General features: G+C 58.4%; 1 protein-coding gene across 6 annotated transcripts in view; it reads right to left on the reverse strand.

Annotated features, from left to right (window-relative positions):
* The window catches only part of PACS2 (phosphofurin acidic cluster sorting protein 2), an 86,276-nt gene that overhangs the window by 10,439 nt on the left and 51,957 nt on the right, over positions 1-23,880 (reverse strand). For 2 of the 6 annotated variants that reach the window (XM_032179623.2, XM_058429950.1), the window contains exons 5-19: positions 19,466-19,628; positions 18,696-18,769; positions 18,305-18,385; positions 16,950-17,009; positions 10,011-10,168; positions 7,608-7,698; positions 7,282-7,356; positions 6,562-6,704; positions 5,612-5,747; positions 5,088-5,192; positions 4,758-4,864; positions 4,156-4,310; positions 3,243-3,353; positions 2,719-2,827; positions 1,988-2,020 (exon numbers count right to left, since the gene is read on the reverse strand). In XM_032179623.2, the coding sequence (XP_032035514.1) occupies positions 1,988-2,020; positions 2,719-2,827; positions 3,243-3,353; positions 4,156-4,310; positions 4,758-4,864; positions 5,088-5,192; positions 5,612-5,747; positions 6,562-6,704; positions 7,282-7,356; positions 7,608-7,698; positions 10,011-10,168; positions 16,950-17,009; positions 18,305-18,385; positions 18,696-18,769; positions 19,466-19,628 (1,601 nt within the window). The remainder of the gene's footprint in view (positions 1-1,987; positions 2,021-2,718; positions 2,828-3,242; positions 3,354-4,155; positions 4,311-4,757; positions 4,865-5,087; positions 5,193-5,611; positions 5,748-6,561; positions 6,705-7,281; positions 7,357-7,607; positions 7,699-10,010; positions 10,169-16,949; positions 17,010-18,304; positions 18,386-18,695; positions 18,770-19,465; positions 19,629-23,880) is intronic. The other 4 variants (XM_032179624.2, XM_032179625.2, XM_032179627.2 and 1 more) reach the window with 4 other exon arrangements.

The following is a 23,880-nucleotide window of genomic DNA, read 5'->3' on the forward strand; positions in this document are numbered from 1 at the left end:
GACAGCACCCAGCCCTGGACATGGGCCAATATGACAGGGGTGACACCGGCTGGACGCTGAGACCCTCACCCTGACCCTGGAGGCACACACGTGGCTGTGGAGGCAGTGTGGTCAGGAGTGTAAGGAGCATGCCACCGTGGCGTGGGGAGGCCCCGCGGGCACGGAGGCTGCAGATGCCCTGGGGGCCACTCCGCATGGCCCTGGGCAAGCTGCCAGATGCCTGAGCAGCCCTTTCCACCCACGCGCTGCACGGGCAGGCTGGGGCTCGCGGCTGCCCTCCAGGCCTGGCCTGCCCTCATAGAAGGAGTGCCATTCTGGGCACAGGAGGGCGGGCCAGCAGGGGTCACCTCACGAGGGACTCTCGCAGGTGAGCCTGGCTGGACAGGGCTCTGCACAGGTCCCCTGCCGCAAGGGCTGTGCCACCGCCTGCCCTCTCTCAGCCTCCTGACTGACCCTCCTCTGGATAGACAGAGCAGGTAAGACACTCATGGCCTTTGCTGGGTTCCCTCCAGGACCCCAGGCAGCCAGTGTCACCCCTGTAACGCGGAGGCAGCCAGCGTCACCCCTGTAACGCGGAGGCAGCCAGCGTCACCCCTGTAACGCGGAGGCAGCCAGCGTCACCCCTGTAATGCGGAGGCAGCCAGCGTCACCCCTGTAACGCGGAGGCAGGGGCAGGAGGCGCAGGGTGGGAGTGGGTGTAAGGCCCCCTAAGGCCCTGGCTTGCTGCTCGTTAGAGCTGACCTGGGAGAGACAAGCTGTGTCCACAGCCTGCGGCGGCCCGGGCAGCCAGAGCATGCTACAGGCTCCTCGTGCCACAGCCAGGGGGCAAGGGCGCAGGCCGCCGGGGGTCAGCAGGGGAGGCCCCCACGGCTGGTCTTTCACCTTCGAAGGCTTGTTTAGCAGGACAAGACATAGGATGTTCAGCCCCCTTCCTGTGTCTTCCCTGCACCCAGCCCTGCGGCGGTGGGTGGTCCCAGGCCTGCAGTGTTTCCAGCAAGGGGGCCCCAGGGACCCAACTACCCTACTGAGGGCAGGGGGTGGGGGTGGGTTTCCTAGGACAGCAAATGACCTCACACAGGGCAGAAGACACGGGGTAGAGAATGAGCCCCACAGGAGGACCAGCAGGGCCCCCCACCCTGCAGCAGGATGCACCTGGCCGAGGAAAAGGGGTGGCTGTGTCTGAAAGGGCAGCTTTGGGGGTGCCTGGGACTTGGCTCTAAACATGAAAGGTTTTAGGGGGTGGAGCCGCCTCGGAATGAAAGCTCTTTACCCCCATTTGGAAGTCTTGGTAGTTTGGCCCTGCCTCCAGGTAAGCCATAACATGCTAGAAACCCCTCTCTGCCAGCCCCAGGTGTTCGAGGGAGCCCTGGGAGCCAGGCTCTGCAGTGTGTAGGCAACCCAGGGCACAGCCGCTGACTGCCGTGTCACCGGGCCAGCTCCTTAACTACCTGCTTGGGTGTCCCCATGTGTAGGGCGTGCACCCGTGCCCCTGCTAGGCTGCTGCCAGGTTAACAAACGTGAAGGGCCTGGGGCACAGCCTGGCCCAAGTGACCCTGGTGTCCACACCAGCCACTCGCTCCTGGTTTAAAATGAGGAGGAGCTATACCTGGCCACTTCTTAAATCAAAACCCAGGGTCAAAACAGAGGGGAGGAAAGGCCTTCCTGGCCGACCTGCAGGCTTCAGGGCTCTGGGGTGGAGTCCCAGCACACGGGCCTGGCCCGGGGACAGGAGGGCCCATCTGCTGCTCCCCTGACTCAGTGTGAGAGATCGGATGGAGGAAAAGGGTCCACGTCAGCACACAGTGACTCCGGTTGGGGCCACCTCCCCTCTCCCGTGTGGGCTCTCAGCCTGCAGCTGGTGGCCCTCAGGTCCTGACTCCCAGCCCAGAGAGAGGACAGCAGGCAACCCAGACGGTGACTCTGCTAAACAAGCCTAAAGACCAGCCTGGGGACAGACAGGGTGGGAGGCAGACCCAGAGAGCCGTACCTTAGGGTAAAGTCAAAATGAAAATGCTTTTTCCTTTTCAGAAAGCCACCAAAAGAGAAAACAGACAGGTTACGACGCCCTCAGGAGCCCTCCAGGGACTGCCGAGGGCTCTCAGTGGCTCCCGCCTCACTGGGGCTCCTGTGTGGGAGAGCCCGTGAGTGCTGGCTCTGTGCCTCGCGCTCGGCTCTCTCCCCTGTGGTCTAGGGAAGGTGTGGGACAGCTGGCGCCGGGTGTGCAGGGAGGAGGCGCCGGGCAGGACAGACAGGTCTCTGCAGGGCTTTCGGCCCGGGGCTCCTGAGCATTGTCCTGCTCTGGGCAGGTGAGGACACGAGCTGATCACTCACCCACAGGGCCCGAGGCCCAGGGACTCCTTGGTTCCCCAGCCTGGGAAACCCAGGCTGTGGAAGGAACAGGTGCCCAGACTGGAGGGGCTGGGCCACTGCCACCCTGGCCCCATGACAGCTGTCCATCCTGTCAACTTCTCATCACATGGGGTTTCAACATGCACAGAAACAGGTGCAGAAATGGCGCTTACTATGAGGGACCTGGGGCGCGGGGAAGCACCTGCTGTCAGGGAGGCCCAGAGCTGCCCGGCTGGCCCAGGCTCTGGTCTAAGCCCGGTGCAGGGCTCTGCGGCCCACCAGGCCGAGCCCAGTAGCGGGTGGGGAGGCCCACGGAGGGTTGGTGGCTGGCGGCAGCCTGTGGTATGGTGCCCGGGCCCACCGCGTTACCTCTTCTGCTTGTAGGTCAGCATGGCCTCTGCGATGGGGAGCTGGTGGGCACAGTTGGCCCCTGCGATGTACTGCGTGATGCGTGACACAATGTCCGGCGTGTCCTGTACTGCAGGGGGAGGAGGCAGTGGGGGCTTAGGCTGGTGCCAGGTAGGGTTCCAGGCGGGGCTGAGCTGGGCCTCCCCGGTGCCCCGCCCAGGCCTCCCACACCCCAAAGTGCGGCTGGGCTCGCTGGTTGCAGCTGAGGGGCCCTGGTGCCCTACTCTCGAGGCGCTACCAGGCCAAGTGTGGGAAGACCTGAAGGGCTGTGCCCGCCACTTCCCAGACAGGCCCCACGGCTTCCAACATTCCGAGGCTCAGGGGAATAGGAGGCGTCCTGGCCAAGGCCCCAGTGGGCCCTGTCCATGGCCTCTTCCCTGAGGCTGAGCCTGAGCAGGTGTGGGGCCTCCTGGGCATGGCACGTGGGGAGACCAGGGCCCCTTCCTCCCGTGGTGGCGTGGGCTGTGGACGCGCCCGGGCCTCACCTGCACTCTGGGCCTCCAGCTTATTGAACAGGTCTCTCCAGGCCAGGTCCTGGAAGAAGTTGTTGTAGCGGTAGTCCACGGAGCCTAGGTACCTGGCCACGGGGTGGGAGCCTGCATGCCAGGGGTGGGGCTGGTGTCACCACGGGGGACTCGGAGCTGCAAGGCTCCCACCACAGCACAAAAGCTGGGCCACCTCGACCCCAGGCCTGTGCTGCTGCCTTCCAGACAAGCCCACTTTCCTGCTACCGAAAGAGAAAGCCACCACTGCCCCTCCCTGGTGGATGCCTGTGGCCCCGCTGAAGGAGCTCCAGCCCTGAGCTGAGGTCCCAGAGCCCTGAGTGCCACTGAGGAAGGCCCAGCAGGGCACATATGACCGTGCAGAGGCCTCGGCTGGCTAAGGGCTCTGACGTTGGCATCGTGAGGGCCACACGGGGGAGGTGCCACCTCCAGGCCTTGCTGCTGGTCAACAGATTAAGGCTGGATGGGTCTGTTTCATGGTAAGACACATTGTACGGACCTAAAGAAGTAATGGAGTTCGACGACACAGGACCTGGATGATTTAAGAGGATTAATAACGAGCCCTGCTTTGCACTCCTGACTTTGGAAATCGAAACTGGCATAGAGTTATCACAGTGACTGATGGAGGAGACACCCAGCTCAGGCCCCTTCAGAGGGCGATGGTTTTATCTTGACCCAAATGGCTGTTTTAGGGCAATCGAGTTATCTTGCATATAATTAAAATTAAAGTGTTACCGTATCAAACAAACATTTAAAAACAACAAATGTGTAGCAAGCAGGGACACCACACCATGCCACACCACACCACGCCACGCCACACAACACGCCATGCCATACCACGCCACACTGCCCGTGGCGTCTGTGCCCAGGCCCAGGTGGACGGCGCGGTGCTCACCCAGCGGGATGACCAGGAAGCGCATGTAGCCGAGCCAGTCGGGCGTCTTGTGGGACAGCTGCTCCACGAAGAGCCGCAGGATGGCGCTGAGGTAATGCTGCGCTCCCGCCACGGCGATCTTCACGGGGGTCGGGGGCTGGGAATTGCAGTTGCAGCTGCAATCCAGAGGCAGGTGGGACGGAGAGGGGACAGACGCCTCAGGGGAGCTGTCCTCCGTCCAAGGATGCCAGTGTGAGCCCAGGGGGCTCCGTGCCTGTGGCCACTCATGCCACAACTGCCCTGGAGCTGCCCAAACCCAGGACCCCCACATGCCTAAACGTGCCCAGGCTGAGGGGCCACACAGTCATGGCCTCAGCCTAGGCTTCCAAGGACGGGCCAGGAGGCCACCACTCCAGTGTGGCAGGACACCCGCCAGGCTGCTGCTCCCGCCCACAACTGAGGGGAGGCCAGGCTGCGAGGAGCGCATGGGTCAGCCTCTGTGGACACCAGTCACAGCCCCAGGTGCAGGACGCACCCAGCCCCGGAGCAATGGGCAGAGAGGCGGGGGTGCAGGGACCGAGAGCGGTACTTGGGTGGTGAGTACAGGGTGGAGCCCAACTCACTATCTCTGTATCCGAGAGACGATGGTGCTGAAGGCCGCCTGGACGTCCGCAGGAGAGCACGTGCACACCACAGGGAGCGTGTGCCTCTGCAGGACGTCGGAGAGGAACTGGCAGAAGACAGGCAGACGCTGACTTCGGCACAGCCGCCCAGGCCACCCCCAGCACCTGACCCTCACCAAAGCTCTCAGGGGCTCCAGAGACCCCAGGCACGTCCAGGCAAACCACAGCCAGCAGCTCTAGCACCCGGTGTGCCGGGTGGGGGCAGGTTCAGGAGCCCACTCTCCTCTGTCCTACACCCTGACCCTCCACTCCAAGAGACTGCACCTCTACCTGCCCCTGCCAGTCCGAGGTGTTGACGAGGATGATGTTTTCGGGAAGCTGGTCGTCGGAGATGAGGATGTGGTTGAGCTGGTCATACACGGTCTTCCTGGGGATCTGGAGGCACAGAGCCCTGTCCACACCCAGAAGAGAAGCACAGCGCCCATCCCCACCGCCCCAGCCCTGGTGCCTGCAGTGCCTCTGCTCCCCCTGCAGCCACAGAGGCTCAGTGGCAGGAAGAGAGCTGGCCAGCTTGGAGACCACCCCTGGGCTAAATTGGCCAAGCAATGAGGCTTCCCTGGACCAGGGAGGGCAGCAGAAGGACTAGAACTTGCCCTGGGGTCCACATGGCCTTCCTGACAAACCCGCCTGCCCTGCTGTGTAGCAGGAGCCCTCCAAAGCCCAGGCATGCTCTGTGGCCCAGCACCCTTGGCCCCCTGCGCTTCTCTTTTTGCCCTGCCCTGGTTGGTGCCAGGGTGACCACGAGCCCTGCCTCCTGGGCGTGCCACGCCCTCCACCCCCATCTGGACCTGCACCTGTAGCTGGCTCCGGGCGTCCGGGCAGCGCTCGTTGTCCAGGCTGTTGGCCCGCTCATTCTGGGGCCGTGCTGCCTGCCGCTCCTTCAAGGACGTGCTCCGGCCCCGTCGGCCAGCCTGCTTCCCCTCGGACCTACTGGGGACCAGGACAGGCTAAGTGGCTGTGGCAGCAGGAACAGGAACAGGGGCAGGGGGCAGGGGCAGGCCTGCAGTGGCCTACACATTGTGGTGGGGACAGGGAAGGGTGAGCACGGGGCCGACTGATGGGCAGTGGGAACACGGGCTGCACAGAGGGGCCACCAGCCCTGGGGGGCCACAGGAGCAGCTGAGTACAAGTGAGGCCGTGCCTCCGACGGGACCCCACGCAGTTCTGCCTGTGAGACTGTGAGCCAGGCCAGGAGGCTTGGAGCCACCGTGAGGACTGAGCTCACCCTCCCTGCCCGGGCCAAGAGCTGGGCAGAGCCAGGTGCAGGCCAGTGCAGGGCACTGAGACTGCCAGGGCGACCTGGCTCCAGAGCGCGGACACAGGCACCTGGGTGCCGCCACAAGGTAAAAACCAGTGCCCAGACTCACTGCTTTGGAAAAAGTCCCAAATATCACAGAAACATGAAATTGAGATCCTGGAAGAATCAAGCTGGTGGATGTGTGTCTTTTGGCTGAGGCAGGGGCTACTCAGGGGGCTGTGGGGGCACCTGCAGGAGGGCAGACATGCCTGACCCTGCCCTCAAACAGGTAGGGTGGAATCTGGGTCTGCAGGCTTGACACCCAATGCTGGGGCAGGGGGTTTGCTTCTCCTTTTTAAGAAGAGGGACGAGGCCCTGAATCTGCTGTCTACACCCGAGGGAGCTCATCAGGCTGGACTGACATGCACCCACCCCGATTGATGCCCCTGACAGCCCCTCCCCCGACAGGTGCATCACCGACCCACCCCGCCGTGCAGCCCCCATCACCTGGTAGAGGGGATGACAAGGGACTCTGTCTTGGTGATCCTCCCGCTGGGTGGCAGCCTCTCCGTGAACACATCCAGGGTGAAGGCCTCAGCCTCGGGGCTGTCCTCAGGCTGTCCAGGCTGCTCCCTCGGGCCTGGCACACCCTGCTGGGCAGAGACGGGCCTGGAGCTTCCGTGGAAAGCACACCCGTGCTGCAGCCTCTCCAGCCCCGTGGCCTCTGGCTCGGGTGAGGGTTTAAGGCCTCTCTAGGCTGTGGCTCCTACATGTGGACCCAGCCATATGCTGACCAGGGAGCCTAGCTGAGCTAAGTGCCAACCACAGGGCTCCCATCCAGGCCATGCAGGGTGACCAGCACCCAACCTCCCAGGACCTGACTTGCCCTGGGCCTAGGACCCCTAACTGAGGAGACCCCATGCAACGCAGCAGGGGGAAACCAGGCATTCCTGGGTGCCATCCACCTGAGGGTGGGGGTGAGTCCAGGTGCCCTGACCCCGAGCGGGGTGGGGGTGAGTCCAAGCGCCCTGACCCTGAGGGTGGAGTGGATTTTGGGATACTCTGACCATCTGGTGGCCTGGCCACCCGAGGGCTGACCCCACCTCTGCATACCAGGTGTGACATGAGGACCTACATGTGGGCCCCGCCCCTCCGGGTCAGACCCTTAAAGGCAGCATTGGTGTGCCTGGTGTGTGGAACGGGTGGGTGCGGCCCGAGCCTGCTTACGAGGGCCACCGTGTCAGAGACACTGTCGCTCGGCTGCCTGCCTCCCAGGGACCGCGTCTTCTCGGGTGCGTCGGCCTGTGGGGGAGGAGATGGGAATCAGCTTGTGCTCAACTGCAGGTGCCAAGGCGCTGACTTCTGGGCTGGGAATGCTGGGACTCCGGGGAGGCTCGGGGCCCCTGTGTGGCAGTGTGCTGGACGGTGGGTGCAGAGTGGCTCCAGGACAGCTGGACAGGGCCCTGGGCCCAGGACATGCTGGGAGATTTGGGCCACACCACAGCCCAGTCAGACCACGGTCTGCTCTAGGAGATCAGTGCGGCCCCACTCACCGGGCTCGGGGGCTCCTTGTGGCTGCGGGCGCTGTGGATGCTCCCAATCTCCGTCTGTGAGCTTGAGTGCGACAGGCCTTCAAAGTACGGCCTGGCTCAGGGAACAGGGGTGGGGGACACATTAATCTCCAGGACCCTTCTTGCACTGAAAGTGCAGTTCTCCCACCACACCTGGAGGGACAGACTGCAGAATCCAACGGCAGAGCAGAGCTGGGTCCAGAGAAGAGCCCGTGTCAGCGCACACCCCGCTCGTGCCAACTGCAGCACAGGGCACAGAACGATTCTGGAGCTGGCAACACTAAGCGCCGGGCCGACCTGGCTGCCCCGTCCTGGTTCTTCCACCCGCCCTGACATCAGCTGCAGGAAACACACATCCCTGAAACTCGCGGCCTTAGCTCCAGGCAAGGCTGCTGCAAACACGAAGGGGCTCTGGGGAGAGCTCCACTGGCCAGTCCCGTTGGAGGGCAGCCCTGGGATCTGCAGCCAGCCTGCAGCAAACAGGCGAACATGCTCGACAAAACAGCAAGGGCACATCCGATGAAGCAGGCCCTTCTGGACCCACCAGGCAGATCAGACCACCCAGGCCTATCCAGGTCCTTCCAAACCATCCAGGCAGATCCAGACCATCCATGCCTTTCCGGACCACCCAGGCCCTTCCCGACCATCCAGGCCTATCCAGACTATCCAGGCCTTTCTGGACCACCCAGGCTGATCCAGGCCACCCATGCCTTACCGGACCACCCATACCTTTCTGGACCACCCACGCCTTTCCAGACCAACCAGGCCCTTGCAGACTATCTGGCTGATCCAGGCCATCCAGGCCGAATGTCTCATCCCTGGTTGATATAATATGTATGAAGAAAAAGGAGGAAGGGAGACCTACAGATTCAATGAGACTTAAAAGACCTTTCAAGCGAAAAAATGTGACAGGAGGCCAGGTGCACTGGCTCACACCTGTAGTGCCAGCACTTTGGGTGGCCAAGGCTGCAGTGAGCCGCGATTGCACAACTACACTCTAGCCTGGGTGACAGAGCAAGGCCTTGTCTCAAAATACAAACAACTCCCCTGCCCCCAAAAAACAGACAGGACTTAGCAGTGTCTGGTGCTCCACCCTGGGTGACAAAGCCACATGGAAACTTGCTGCTGTGTGTGCCCATTCAAGATCATAGCCCCGAGACGCACACGCCTCTCCCCAAACTATGGCCAGGGCTCTGCAGATAGAGCCAACGCTGCGGAATTGAAGATGGGAGAGGATCTGGGCCACATAGGTGTCTCCTATGGAATCACGTGAGCCGTTAAAGACAGAGAACTTTCTCCGGCTGAAGGCAGAAGAGATGAGGCAGGAAGGCCAGGGAGACCCAAAGTGCGAGGGGGACTTGCCTGGGCCTTGCTGGTTCCGAAGGTGGAGGAGGGACCCTGGGCCAAGGTACGAGGACAGTTGCCAGAGGGCAAGAACGACCACCGGCCACCAGGTGGCAGGGCAGCCAGACCCCTGTCCTGCAGCCATACGGCGCTGAACTCCACCAACCACCATGCTGGGCCTGCACTGCGTGACCTCAGGGCCCCAGTCAGGGCAGCCACCAATACCTCCACCCGAGCCCAGTGAGACCCTGGCCAAGAATGAGGCCACAGCCTCGGGATGGCAACCTCTGGAAGAGGAGGAACAGAGGCTGTTTTTGGTGGCCACATCCGCGGTCACCTGCTATGGTGGCTGCTGGCAACTGAAGCAGCAGCAAGTCGGGCTGGGGCTGCCGGGCCGGGGCAGGTGAGGTGGGAGGCTGCTGCGTGGCTGCAGGGCTAACTGGGGCCGCGCCTCCAACATGCAGCAAGGCCACCTTCTTCGTGTTGTTTAGGTTAAAAAAGCGTAAGAGCAAAAGGTCTACCAAGCTTCCTGACCCTGACTGGCGTCTCTGGCTCCTCAGCAGCTGCCCAGAGCCTGGCACGTGCCTTCTGCCTGGTGTGCTTACCTTCCTGCCCGCCCTCCCCACCTGCCTCTGCCTCCTCCTCTTCAGGGAGGGGCACCCAGCACGGGAGCTCTACTCCCCACCTGAGTGGACGGAGGTCCTCTGTAGTTCCCAGGGCATCCCCCAGAGATGGATCCCCTGCAACGGGGTGCCACGCCCAGCCCAGCCAGCACCCCTGGGGGGACCCCTCTCAGTCCTCCCCAGCCCAGAGCTTGCACCCCCTGGCCTACGAAAGGAGAGCTGCCTGGCTCAGTGCAGCCGTAGCCTGGGCCTGCCAGGCAGCCGCACACCTCTCCTTCCAGCCACCAGAGCCTTCCCAGGCTTCGAGGCAGCTGGCCCTGCCCACCCCGTCTCCAGGGCTGGACATGGGTCTGCCAGAGTGGCCGGGGCATCTGAGATGGCTGTCCCTCCCCCCCACCCCCCGCCTCGTAGGGCTCACCGCAGCTTCGGCTTGGGGGTGCTGAGGACGCTGTCGTCATCCTCCATGTCGGGGCCGCTGTCGCTGGGGTGCTCAATGTCCAGCGTGTCATACAGGAGGTCCAGGTCCTCCTCTGCCTCGGGGATGTGCTCCGCAGGGTCCTGCTCCGAGTCCAGGACCTGCATGGGTGCCAGGCAAGCGTGAGTTCCCTGCAGTGGCCCATGCTGCCCCACTGGGGGCGCCCGAGACCCCAGAGTCTGCAGGAGCAATAGGTGGCGGGCGCCCAGCCACCAAACCCCTCCGCTCAGCACGGCTGTAGTCCAGCTTCTGTCTTGGAGCTCGGGGTGATCACCGAGGACCCCCGGTCCCCAGGTACCGGTGCGTGTGGCACTCCTCCACCTCGCCTGGGCTGGTACAGTCATCCGGGCCGCCAGGGTGCATGGACGACCTGGGTGCAGGCAGGTGAGCTCTGACGGGTGTGGGCCGCTGTGCAGCCACCACCAAAACCAAGATACAAAGTGCTCCCCACACCCAGGAGGCTCCCCTTTGCCCTCCTCTAGTGCGTCCCCTCCCTCAGCCCCGGGGCCTGCGGATCCCACTCTGTCCCTGTACATTCTGCCCTTTCTCGAGTGCTACCCAAGAGGGATCACGTGGCCTGCAGCTCTCGGTGGCGGGGAGAGGAGGGCGTCATCCACCCAGCGTGGCACACTTCATGTTCCTCTGTGTCTCCACCCAGGTCTCACCTTGAATTGTAATCCCCATAAGCCCCACGTGCCAAGGGCGGGACAGGGGGGTCACTGGATGCTAGGGGTGGTTTCCCCCACGCTGTTCTCATGATAATGAGCACATCTTACGAGACCTGATGGTTTTATAAGCATCTTGTATTTCCCCTGCTGGCACCCACTCTGACCTGCTGCCCCATAAAGAAGGTGCCTGCTTCACCTTCTGCCATGATTGGAAGCTTCCTGAGGCCCCCCCAGCCATGCTGAACTGTGAGTCAACTCCATCTCTTTCCTTTATTCACTTCCTCTGATGGTTCTGCAGTGCGCCACTGAGTGGATGGACCCAGTCTAACAGATCACCAGCTGACGGGCGTTAAGACCATCACAGATGAAGCTGCTGTGAACGTCTGAGTGGGTCCATGCATGTGTGTGTTCATCTCCCTGAAGTCAACACTGAAGAATGGGGGTGCTGGGTGTCTGGCAACTGCTTCCCGTGGCTGCCACACCACCTTACATTCCCCCAGCAGGGTGTGGGTTCCTGCTGTTACACCTCACCCTGCTGTATTCCATTTGTTCCTGCCATCCTAGTGGGGACCAAGTAGTGTCTCATTGTGGTTTGGTTTACATTTCCCTAACGACCAGTGATGATGATCATGGTGATCATGTACTTATTGGCTACTTGTGTGTCTTTGAAGAAATCTATTTAGAAAGATCCCTATCCTTTTTTTTTTTTTTTTTTTTGAGATGGAGTCTCGCACTGTCTGTCGCCCAGGCTGGAGTGCAGTGGTGCGATCTTGGCTCACTGCAAGCTCCACCTCCCAGGTTCACGCCATTCTCCTGCCTCAGCCTCCTGAGTAGCTGGGACTACAGGCGCCCACCACCACGCCTGGCTAATTTTTTGTATTTTTAGTAGAGATGGGGTTTCACTGTGTTAGCCAGGATGGTCTCGATCTCTTGACCTTGTGATCCACTCACCTTGGCCTCCCAAAGTTCTGGTATTACAGGTGTGAGCCACCGCACCCAGCCCCCTGCCCATTTTTTAATTGGACAATTCACTGTTCTTTGTCTTTGAGAAAGGGTCTTGCTTTGTTGCCCAGGCTAGAGTGCAGTGGCACAATCATAGTTCACTGCAGCCTCGACCTCCTGGGCTCAAGTGATCCTCCCACGTCAGGCCCCAAAGTGCTGGGATTACAGGTGTGAGCCACTGTGCCTGATTCTGACAAGTGATAATCACTTTATTAAAATAGTTGGCTTAAGCATCTGCAACGGTGATATCAACCACGGCTCTCAGCTCAATTCCAACGGAGCAATCAGCCTCACAACCCAGGACGGGCCAGGCAGGTCCACGAGCTGCTTATGGATTCTCATCTGGAAGTGATCCTGTGTGACTCTCAGAGACCTGGCAGGCATCAGAACTGGTTCTTTCGCTTTGAGATTCTTTCTCTCCGTGCCCCTCATAAGCCAGCACATACCTCCAGGGATTTTACATTGCAGCTGGTCAGGGTAATTTTAATTCAAGGAATCACCCCCCCGGCTCCAGAGGTGTCTTCCCGGTGTCTTTAGAAGCCGTGGCTGCGAGGCGGCTTCCTGGTCGACTTCTCAGCACAAGGGGACAGCAGCCAGTCAGGGCAGGAGTGGGCGGGTCCCAGTTCCGTGGCACCTGAGGCTGCATCGTTCTCAAAGCAATGGACAATTCAGCTTTTAACTAGATTGTTTGTGTCTTTATTTTTCAGTTATAAGCATTCTTTATATGTTCTGGATTCAAGCCCCTTATCACATATATGATTTGCAAAAAACATGCTTCTGTTCTACTGTTTGGCTTTCTTGATGGCACTGTTTGGAGCACAAAACTGTAAAATGTTGCTGTGGTCCAGAAAAACTGACCTTTTGTCGCTTGTGCTTTTGGTGTCACATCTAAGAAACCCCTGCCTAACCCAAGGTCATAAGATTCGTAAGACTGGCCCGTTTTCTTCTAGGAGCTTTATAATCTCAGCTCACAGATGGGGATATTTGATCCATTTCAAGTTTTTTGTTTGTTTGTTTGTTTGTTTTGAGACAGAGTCTCACTGTGTGGCCCAGGCTGGAGTGCAATGATGCGATCTTGGCTCACTGCAACCTCTGCCTCCCAGGTTCAAGTGTTTCTCCCACTTCAGCCTCCCAGGTAGCTGGGACTACAGGCACCCGCCACGATGCCTGGCTAATTGTTTTTGTATTTTTAGTAGAGACGGGATTTCACCATGTTGGCCAGGCTGATTTTGAACTCCTGACCTCAAGTGATCCACCTGCCTCGGCCACCCAAAGTGCTGGGATTACAGGCGTGAGCCACCGTACCCAGCTGATCCATTTAGCTAATTCTTGAATATGGTGTGAGGTAGGGGTCCAAATTCCTTTTTTTTTTGAGACAGGGTCTCACTCTGGTTGCCCAGGCTGGAGTGCAATGGCATGCTCTCAGCTCACTGCAGCTTCCACCTCCTGGGCTCAGGTGATTCTCCCACCTTAGCCTTCCAAGTAGCTGGGATTACAGGCGCATACCACCATGCCCGGCCAATTTTTTGTATTTTTAGTAGAGACAGCTATGTGGACTTATGCAATCTGCCTGCCTCAGCCTCCCAGAGTGCTGGGGTTACAGGCATGAGCCACCACAGCTGGCTGTAATTCCTTCTTTTGCATGTGGATATCCAGTGGTCCTAGCACCTTTGTTGAAGACTATTCTTCCCCCATGCATATCTTGACATCCTTGTTGACCATCACTTGCCCATAAATGGAAGGGTTCACTTCTGGACTATCACCTCCATTCCACTGACCTCCATGCCTGTCCCTGGGCCAGCCCCACATGGTCTGGATTACTACTGTGGTTTTGTAGTACATTTTGAAATTGGGAAGTATAAATCTTCTTTCTTCAAGACTGTTCTGTCTGCCCTGAGTCCCTGGCATTTACACATAAATTTTAGCTGGTCAGTTTCTACAAAAACACAGTTGGGAATCTGATAGGCACTTGATTTTGTTGAATTTGAATTTGTTGAATTTGTACATCAATTTAGGGAGTATTGCCACCTTAACAAGACTAAGTTTTCCATTTCGTGAACATATGACATCCTTCCACTTATTTATATCTTCTTTCTTTAAAAAATGTTTCATAGTTTCCTGTAAGAGTTTTACTCATTTTAAAAATCAGCTGGGTTTTGAGAGTTTTTAATCTATCTATTGGATACAAATCTTTACCAGGTATGTTATTTGCAAATATTTTCTGTCAACCTGTGGCTTATCTTTTCTTTTTTTTTTTTTTGAGACGGAGTCTCGCTCTGTCGCCCAGGCTGGAGTGCAGTGGCCCCATCTCGGCTCACTGCAAACTCTGCCTCCTGGTTTCACGTCATTCTCCTGTCTCTGCCTCCTGAGTAGCTGGGACTACAGTCGCCTGCCACCACGCCCGGCTAATTTTTTTGTATTTTTAGTAGACCATGTTAGCCAGGATGGTCTCGATCTCCTGACCTCGTGCCACCTCAGCCTCCCAAAGTGCTGGGATTACAGGCGTGAGCCACCGCGCCCGGCCATCTTTTCATTCTTTTAACAGTATCTTTCAGAAAGCAAATTTCTACTTTTTTTATTGTGTTAAATATATATAAAACATAATATTTACCATTTTATCTATTTTTTGGTGTATAGTTCAGTGGCATTAGTGCAGGACTTAAGTTCATATTTTTTAAGGCTTAGAATCTATGTAATTTAAATTTTAGGCTTTTACATTTAGGAATACGATCCAGTCAAGCTGAATTCTGCACGTGGTGTGCATTGTCAAGCCTCAGTTTTTTTGTGAAAAGATATTTTCTCCAATGAACTTGGCCCCCTTGTTGAAAATCAACTGACTATCCAGGTGTGCCACCTTTTACAATGAAAAATACAGAAGGCAGCCCTCAGTGGACGCTTTTGCTGTGAGCTGAAGCTGAGGGCTGTAAGGAACAGACTTCACTCTGGTTCCCCCTCACAGGACGGGTCCCAAGCAGAGCCCTGCTCTCCTCCTCACCAGACCCACTGTGCGGCACCTGGGCACAGGGCAGCCTGGATGCCAGTGCTCTGTGGTCAGCCTGGGGGCTGTGAACGTTTGTACCCCCAAAATTCCTACACTGAAACCTGACCACCAAGGTGCTAGAATTAGGAAGTGGGGCCTCTAACAGGTGGTTAGGGCCCGAGAACTCTGCCCTGCTGAATGGGCTCAGGGCCCTGATGAGGGAGGCTTGAGGGAGCTTGTCAGTCCCTTTCGCCACACAACATACAGAAGGTGCCCTCTATGGGAAACGGGCCCTCAGACACCAAATCTACTGGCACCTTGATCTTGGACTCACAGCCTCCGGAACTGTGAGAACTACACTTTGGTTGTTTAAAATTTCCCAGTCTAAAGTATTTTGTTATAGAAGCATGAACAATCTCAGATGGCTGTAGTCCAGGCAGGTGATCTCGTCTCACTGTGCATCTCCTGCCCCCTGAGGGTTGCTGTGAAGTCCAGGGCAGGGGGCAGTGCCAGGTGTGGCGCTCCCAGTGGCCAAGACACAGGTTCAGAGCTGTGGTGGAGATGGTCCGGTCTTTTCAGGAAAGGGAGCGATGGGTGGAAAATACGGAAAGAGATCCCATCGCTTCATTAAAGTACTGTGTTGACCTGTGTGAATTTCACACAACGCTGTGCAATAATCCCTATGAAAACGATGTCCTCTCCCTGAACAGTGTCTGTAACGTTGGCCTATCTTTTCACAGTTTGGGTTGTGAGTCTCAAAACCATAATCTGTGTAAGGGAAATGCATTCTGGGACTCAGCTCAGTTGCCCAGGTGAGTGCAGAACCCCACAGTCAAGATTCAACCAAGAACACCCACCCCTGAACCCACAGGCGCTCAGCAGGGCTCAAGGAAGCCCCAGGCCAGGGAGCCGACTTGGCTAAGTCCCATCTTCAGCTGGACTTGGGAATGTTCCAATCCAAGATGCAAACCGAAAGACACAGGGGCCCGATGACCACCCCAGTGGCGGAGCTGCCCTTCCTCTGCAGCCAGCTGGTGATGTTACACTGTTCCCAGAAATGCTGCCTGCCCCACCGGGCCACAAAGCACCTGTTTCGGCACATGCACCTGACAGCCTCGCTGAGTGTGTGCCCGAGGCTGAGCTGGGTGCATCCCGAGTCTGTTAGGACACAGCGCCACCTACAGGCAGCGTGCTCTCAGGCCGACGAGTGACAACACTGCTTCGGGGCTGAAACGCTTAAACGCCACCTCTCCACTTCAGGTCCTGAACCCAGGCACGTTTTTCTTCTGACATTAAAGAAACAACAAAGGCTGGGCGCGGTGGCTGACGCCTGTAATCCCAGCACTTTGGCAGGCCGAGGCAGGCAGATCACCTGAGACCAGGAGTTCAAGACCAGCCTGGCCAACATGGTGAAACCCTGTTGGACCTGGGAGGCAGAGGTTGCAGCGAGCCAAGATTTGAAGTTTCTTTTTTTTTTCTTTTTGAGACAGGGTCTCGCTCTGTTGCCCAGGCTGAAGTGCAGTGGCTCGATCTCCACTCACTGCAGCCTTGGACTACCAGGTTTCCTCCCAAGTAGCTGGACTATAGGTGCACACCACCACCCACAGCTGATTTTTGTATTTTATTGTATAGATGGGGTTTCACTATGTTGCCCAGGCTGGTCTCAAACTCCTGGGCTCAGTGATCTGCCTGCCTTGGCCTCGCAAAGTGCTGGGATTACAGGCGTGAGCTACTGAGCCCAGCCATGTTTTTCTTTTTGGTGTGAAAATGATGCAAGTTCATTGTAGAAAATTCAGAGATTAGAGAAAAGCTAAAAGGTGAATATTAAAAACCCATGGAGTGTCAATAGTGGGGGCTGTCAGGTGGGGAGAGGTCCATGGGAACTCTGAACTTTCTGCTCAATTTTGCTGTAAACCTAAAACTGCTCTAAAAACTAAAGTCTATCTATAAAAAAACAAACACACAAACTAATGGTTACGTCCCCCTGAAAGTGACTTTCCAGCTTCCAGTGTACTCATGACTCGTACTTCAGCAGAGACCCAGCAGGTGACCTGGAGCCTGGGAGGCAGCGCCACTGTTACTGCGCCTCGCAGACAGCGCGATGCTGGCGGGGCCGTGCAGACAGTGAGCGGCAGAACCGGACGTGGCCCGGAGACAGACTCCAGAGGCCTCCTCCCGAGCAGGCGCTGCTGTGGGCGTGGGGGCTGCGAGCAGAAGGCGCGGCACACTCACCTCGTCGGACACTTTGAACCTCCGCAGCAGCGCCACCACTTTCTGCTTGAAGTTCTGTTGCTGCAAGACAGGTGGTGTAGAGTCAGACCCGCTGCCGGAGCCGCAGACCCGCCGCTGGAGCCACCTCCTCAGGCCGTGGGGAGGCTGCACCCAGGCCCGCCATGGGAGGGCAGCAAGGCCTCAGCACCAGCAGTGCTGATGGATTTGCACGTAGCTCCCAGAAGCTTCCCAATAGGCCTGACGTCTGACAGTTCCATTCCTGGCCAAGGGGGACCCGGGGAGGTGTGTGCGGACCCCATGGTTCTTCCAGAAGCCTCTGCAGCCCTTCCCAGGCTCACGGGGCCCTTCCCTCAGCACCCCTCCCAGAAAAGGCTGTGGCCGATCCCAGAAGGAAGGTGCCAGGCACCCATGTGGGGCGGGCAGGTGGGTGAGTGTGGGGTGGTGCATGCTCCAAGAGTCTGAGCCCCATGGGTGCCTCGTGCCACCCTGGACTGCAGAACCTGGGCTCCAGCCACTGGGTGAGCGGGACCCTCAGCCACCCTCTAGGGGACCAACCCTACAAAGGCAGCCCACGCCCTCCCTTCACAACAGTTGGGCCCAAGGGGGCCCTGGAATGGAGGCTCAAGCTGGTGTTCTGCACAGCGGGCACTGCTCTCCAGGCCAGCAAGACACAGCTTCACCACTTCGGGAGCAGCTCGCCTGTCGCTCGCACTGTCTGCCCACAGCGCCCCCTTGAATGCTGCCAGAGGCGGCGGCGGTGTCCGGGCTGGGCTGGGCTTACATCCCTTGTCAGCACCAGGCACAGGGCTCCCCGCCCACCTGCGCTGGCCTCCCCGGAACCGTGCCTGTCCTTGGGGTGTCCAGGCACCAGGCGGTGGACCCTCTGTGCCAGTGCTGGACACGGCCTCTGGAAAGAGCTGCCCGAGCTTTCCTCAGGGCCCGACAGCCCTGCCAAGCTCCTGGGGACCGTGGAGGTACGTAGGCCAGATCCCAAACAAAAACAGGGGAACCAGCCCACTCAGGGGTATGTGGGCACCTGATGGGACAAAGGGGAGGATGGCCTCCCTGGGGCTCTGTACATGGAGTGAGCCCAGCAGCGAGGCAGCCTCCCAGCCTTGCTCAGGGCCCACTGAGCCTAGCGGCCACGCAAGGCTGAAGCCAGGAGATGTGGCGAGGCAGGCGAGACAGTGGCACCCAGTAGGAGACTGGCAATCAGGGGGTCTGCCACGGGACATGCTGCTGTGACCTGGGGTGAGATCTCACTTCCCATGCCCATGTCCCCCCCACACCCAGGCCCCCAGCATCCTCCCCCGCCCTCGCCTTCCCCAGCATTCATAGAAGCAGTCTCCACCGACCCTGGTCATGGACGTCGTTCTCACAATCGATCTCCGCTGCTTCTTCGGCTTCCCCACATCGAAGTCGTCCTCATCCAAGTCCTGCAGAGACATACGCAGTGGCTGAGGCCACGGCAGCCTGCATGGCGCCGGCACGACCCTGCCGGCCTCAGCGTGGGCGATGGGAGAGGCCTGGCACTGAGAGCCAACCTGCATCCCAAGACTCTCAGAGCCACTTGAGCACAAACTCGGGCCCCTGGGGTCAGGAGACGAGAGATGGGCAGCCAACCAGGGGCAGGCCCGTGGCTCACCCACCCTCACGAGGCCCTGGTGACGGCTGGTGAGGACCCCACAGACCCCAGGACACCCGGTGTGAGCCGGGAGAGGGCGCGGAGCCCCGGCCCCAGGTCACCTGCCCCTGCACGGCATCGTCACTGGCCTCCTGCTCGGAGGAGAAGCTCTCATACTCCTCCTCAGAGTAGTTATCTGCGGAATGAACAGACAGAAGGGAGGGTGCTGTGAGATTCCACCCAGGAAACCAGGCGGTGACTGCCCCCAGGCTTCCCTGGACACAGAGTGGGGGGCAGCGAGGAGGTGGATCCATGCAGGACAGGAGGGCTCCTGACACAGGTGCCGTGGCCCCGAGCCCTGAGTTCCCCGAGGCCACTGGCAAAGGTCCAGGTCGGGGTTGGCAGGAAGTGGGGAGGGGCAGGGAGGGCAAAGGGGGCCACATGAACGGCTCCGGCCCCCACGGCCCCTCCTGCCGGCTGGCATTTCAGCCTGGATTTGCACCAACTGGGTCTCCCTCGCCTGAAGAGTAGGGAAGGCCCTGGTGACCCTACTGGGGTGGTGGTAGCCATGGCACGTGCCCATGGCGGGCCCTGCACCCAGACCAGCAAGGGCATCACAGTGCGACCCCACGCCTATTTTGAGGACACTCAGGACTCAGGCCTCTTGACCAAGGAGCTGCAGCCACAGGGGCAGAACAGGGACCTGTGTCAGCCCGGACCCCACAACAGCGCGCACCTCTGCCGCGGCTTCCAGACAGGAGAGCAACTGACACGTGCTCCGGACCCCCCACTCCTTAAGCCAGACTGGACAGTTTCTGCCACCCGATGTGCCATGGCTGGAAGGCAGGGCCTCCCCGCAGCAGGGGCAGGAACGGGCTGGCACCACACTCACCCGTGGACTTGGCCTTGGGGCCGGCCTGCATGGCACTGTCCTCGTGGTCAATGGGCTGGCTGGACAGGGAGGCGATCCAGATCTCGGCCGCCTTGACGGGGGCCTCCTTGATGCTACTGCAGAGGCTCAGCACCTGGCCACCTTCAGACGGGTGCTGCATCACCTGCAGGCCAGGGGCAGTTCTAGAAAGCACCACGACGGGAAGGAGCCCCAGTGCCCTGATGTGTGGGCTGGGGTTTCTGAAGGGCTTTCTCTCTCAGTGACAGCAAGGGGGGCCCTTGGCAGGGCAGCCACAGGGCAGGGAGCATCCAGTGGACAGGAAACATGGCCACTGGGGAGAGGGGACGGATACGAGAGGAGGACACAGGAGCCAGGTGGACAGACGAGAGGAACACGTGGGAGCTTTCACGAACCGGCCATAAGGAGAGGGCACTGGGCTGTGCTGGAGAGGCCAGTGCCAGGCACAGTCACGAGGGACTGAGATGGACAGACAGGGGTGTCCGTGGCCCTCCTGATCTCAGGCACGCCTGCTGTCCATGCAAAGCCACCCAGAAGATCCTGGCCCCCTGCTCCAACTCTGCCTCCACCCTCCACCCACCCAAGAGCTCAGCAGCAGCAAAGCAGTGTGTGAGGCCGGTTCCCAACCCACAGGAGCCAATGCCCAGGGACCAGTGTCTGTGGGGGACCAAGGAGGAGCCGCCAGCACTCTCAGCCAGGCCGGAATCTCCAGCAGTAGGAGACACCCACCAGGCCTGGCTCACAGGCCAGGTCAAGCTCCTCTGTTGTGAAAGACTCAAACCAGGGAGGGGCAGAACAAGCCCCGGCCCCTCCTGCAGCCATGACCTGTGCCCAGGCACGGCCCCCCTGTGTCCCACGCCAGCCTCAGAACCACATGCCACGACGACAACTCTCAGACGCTCACAGCCTTGGGGCCATCTGTGCTCTAGAAGCTGCCTTTTGGGGCTATCGGTTCACATCCAGATGTTAGGATTTTATAGACCAGATTTATTTATTTATTATTTTTTTGAGATGGAGTCTCACTCTGTGGCCCAGGCTGGAGTGCAGTGGTGCGATCTTGGCTCACTGCAACCTCCGCCTCCTGGGTTCAAGTGATGCTCCTGCCTCAACTTCCCGAGTACCTGGGATTACAGGCATCCACCAGCACGCCCAGCTAAGTTTTGTATTTTTAGTAGAAACAGAGTTTCACCATGTTGGCCAGGATGGTCTCGATCTCCTGACCTCAAATGATCTGCCTGCCTCGGCCTCCCAAAGTGCTGAGATTACAGGCGTGAGCCACCACGCCCGGCCGACCAGATTTATTTTGATTGCGGGGTCCTGATTTGGGCTGCTAATTCTTCAATTAATGAAGGTAAAAAAATGTTTAAAAGTTTACATTTGCCCTCACCTTCATTTCAGAAAATGATGAAGGGCAGCTGGCAGCTTCTGCCAACACTCAACACCCACTGCTGATGCCCTCGTGCCCACAACTTGCCGGGGTACACGCAGCCTCACGCACTTGGAGGCTGCTGTTGTCCAGGCCCCCAGCACCCCGAGTCGCCTTCTCAGGGTGACGTCTGATGTGGTGGGGTCTCAGTGTCCCACAGAGGTGAGAACCTGTAAGCTCAGAAGCCCTCGTTCAGAAATGCTGAGCCCTTGCTGGGCATCCCAATAAAATGAGCTCAGTGGGGAGGGGACTGCAGGGTCGGGATCCTGGAGGAGTCGAGGTGGGGTCAGGCGGCGCCACACCTGCTCACACCAGCCTCCACGGGGCTCAGGGGGGTCTGGGCCCTTTTTCTCCTAAGAAAACGCTGCTCACTTCCTCCTTCAGGTGGGAGGGCAGAAAGGAACGGGGCCTCTTATCAAAGATGCTTTTGCCGATCCCGGCAGCTGGCTGTAGTGGGAATGCTCTGCTGTGCCCGCAGCGGGCCTGGGGCAGGTTGTTGAGTAGACCCCGCTCCTCGCAGCCTGTCATCGACCTTTATGTGAACACTATTTCGGTATCTGCAGGCCCTGGAAGTCCCAGGCCCCCATGCTCCAGGCTGCGTGTTCCTCTCCTCCTGACAGTGCTCCTTGGGGCGTGCATCCTCCTGGCAAGGGACCAGCCACCCCTGAGCTGGGCACTCCCCTGGGGTGATGCTGGCCGGCAGGTCACTGTCCTGGACTGTGGCCATTCCCACTCCTGCCCCTGCTGACCCTGAGGCCACCCTCGCGGGTTAGTCCAGCAGACGCTCTGTGGATGCTCAGGGATCCTCAGCAAAGGGCTGGAGCTGCCTCACCAAGGAGGGTGGCCCCAGGGCCCAGCTCCCTCCACCCCTGACCCTGACAGGCTCCTCCCTCTTCCATTTTCAAATAGATTTTAGTGACATGGAAAATTGAGGCCAGGCACAATGGCTCACGCCTGTAATCCTAGCACTTTGGGAGGTTGAGGCAGGTGGATGGCTTGAGCTCAGGAGTTTGAGACCAGCCTGGGCAACATGGCGAAATTCTCTCTACAAAAAGTATAAAAAATTAGCCGGGCATGGTGGTGCGCAGCTGCAGTCCCAGCTACTTGGGGACTCAGGTGGGAGGACTGCTTGGACCCAGGGGCTTGAGGCTGCGTGAGCCGAGATCACACCACTGCACTCCAGCCTGGGTGACAAAGTAAGACCCTGTCTCAAAAAAAAAAAAAAAAAAAGAAAAAAGAAAAAAAATTGCTCAGGATGTCACGCTTAATTGTACAAATAGTATAATTAAGAATTTTGCAAAAACAAATAGTTATGCACCACGTAATGACAGAGGTATGTTCTGAGACACGCATGGTGAGGAGACCTTGTCATCTTGCCAACATCGCAGCACGCAAGCCTGGATGGTGCCGCCCGCCGCGCACCCAGGCCGCCGCCCGCCACGCACCCAGACCGCCGCGCACCCAGGCTGCAGCCCTCACTCTGCTTTACTGCACTTTGCTGATCTTTTGTTTTTTACAGTGACGGCTTTTAGCAACCCTGCATCAAGCAAGTCTATCAGTGCCACTTTTCCAACAGCACGTGTTCACTTGGTGTCTCTGTGTCACATTTTGGTAATTCTCCCAATATTTCAAACTTCTTCACTATTATTACCTCTGTATGGTGATCCGTGATCAGTGAGCTACGGTGTGGCTACTGCAGTTGCTTTGGGGCACCATGAACATGACCCGTGTAAGATGGTGAACTTCATCAGTAGATGAGTGCGTTCGCACTGCTCAGCCCACCGGCCGTTCCCGTGTCTCTGTCTCTCCTCTGGCCTCTCTCTTCCGAGACACAACAATATGGAAATTAGGCCAATTACTAACTCTACGGGCCCCCAAGTGTTCAAGTGAAAGGAGGGGTTGCACGTCTCTTTCAATGAGAACCTAGAAATCACTGAGCTTAGTGAGGAAGGCACGTCAGAGCCGAGACAGGGTGAAGGCGAGGCCCCTTACACTAAATCACCAAGCAGTGAATGCAAAGAGAAAGCTCCTGAGGGAAAGGAAAAGTGCTGCTCCAGTGAACACAGGAACGAGAATCGGCAAAGCAGCCTCAGTGACGGTGTGGAGACAGTGAGTGGCCGGGATGGAAGATGGAACCAGACAACACTCCTTTAAGCCAAAACCTCACCCGGAGCAAGGCCCTGACTCCCTTCACCTCTATGAAGGCTGGGAGGGGCGAGGAGGCTGCGGAAGAAGTTTGGAGCTGAGGCCGGGCGCGGTGGCTCACGCTTGTAATCCCAGCACTTTGGGAGGCCGAGGCGGGCGGATCACGAGGTCAGGAGATCGAGACCACGGTGAAACCCCGTCTCTACTAAAAATACAAAAAATTAGCCGGGCGTGGTGGCGGGCGCCTGTAGTCCCAGCTACTCAGAGAGGCTGAGGCAGGAGAATGGCGTGAACCCGGGAGGCGGAGCTTGCAGTGAGCCGAGATTGCGCCACTGCACTCCAGCCTGGGCGACAGAGCGAGACTCCGTCTCAAAAAAAAAAAAAGAAGTTTGGAGCTGGCAGAAGTCGGTTCATGAGGTTTTAGTAAAGCAGCCGTCTCCATAACATGGAACTGCATGGTCAAGTGGCAAGTGCTGACGGAGAAGCTGCAGCGAGCTCTCCAGAAGATCCAGCTCAGATCATCGAAGAAGGTGGCTACGCTAAACAACAGATTTTCAACGTAGAAGACACAGCCTTCCATTGGAAGAAGATGCCATCTAGGACTTTCATAGCTAGCGAGGAGAAGTCGATGCCCGGCCTCAAGTCTTATTATTTAAAAATATATATTTCATCCATAAGGCTGTAGCTGCCATAGACAGTGACTCCTCTGATGGATCTGGGCAAGGTAAATTGGAAACCCCCTAGAAATGACTCACCATTCTTTTTTTTTCTTTCTTTTTTTTTTTTTTGAGATGGAGTCTCGTTCTGTTGCCCAGGCTGGAGTGCA

Source organism: Hylobates moloch, unplaced genomic scaffold (assembly GCF_009828535.3).
Source record: "Hylobates moloch isolate HMO894 unplaced genomic scaffold, HMol_V3 SCAFFOLD_16, whole genome shotgun sequence".
NCBI classification, from domain to species: domain Eukaryota; kingdom Metazoa; phylum Chordata; class Mammalia; order Primates; family Hylobatidae; genus Hylobates; species Hylobates moloch.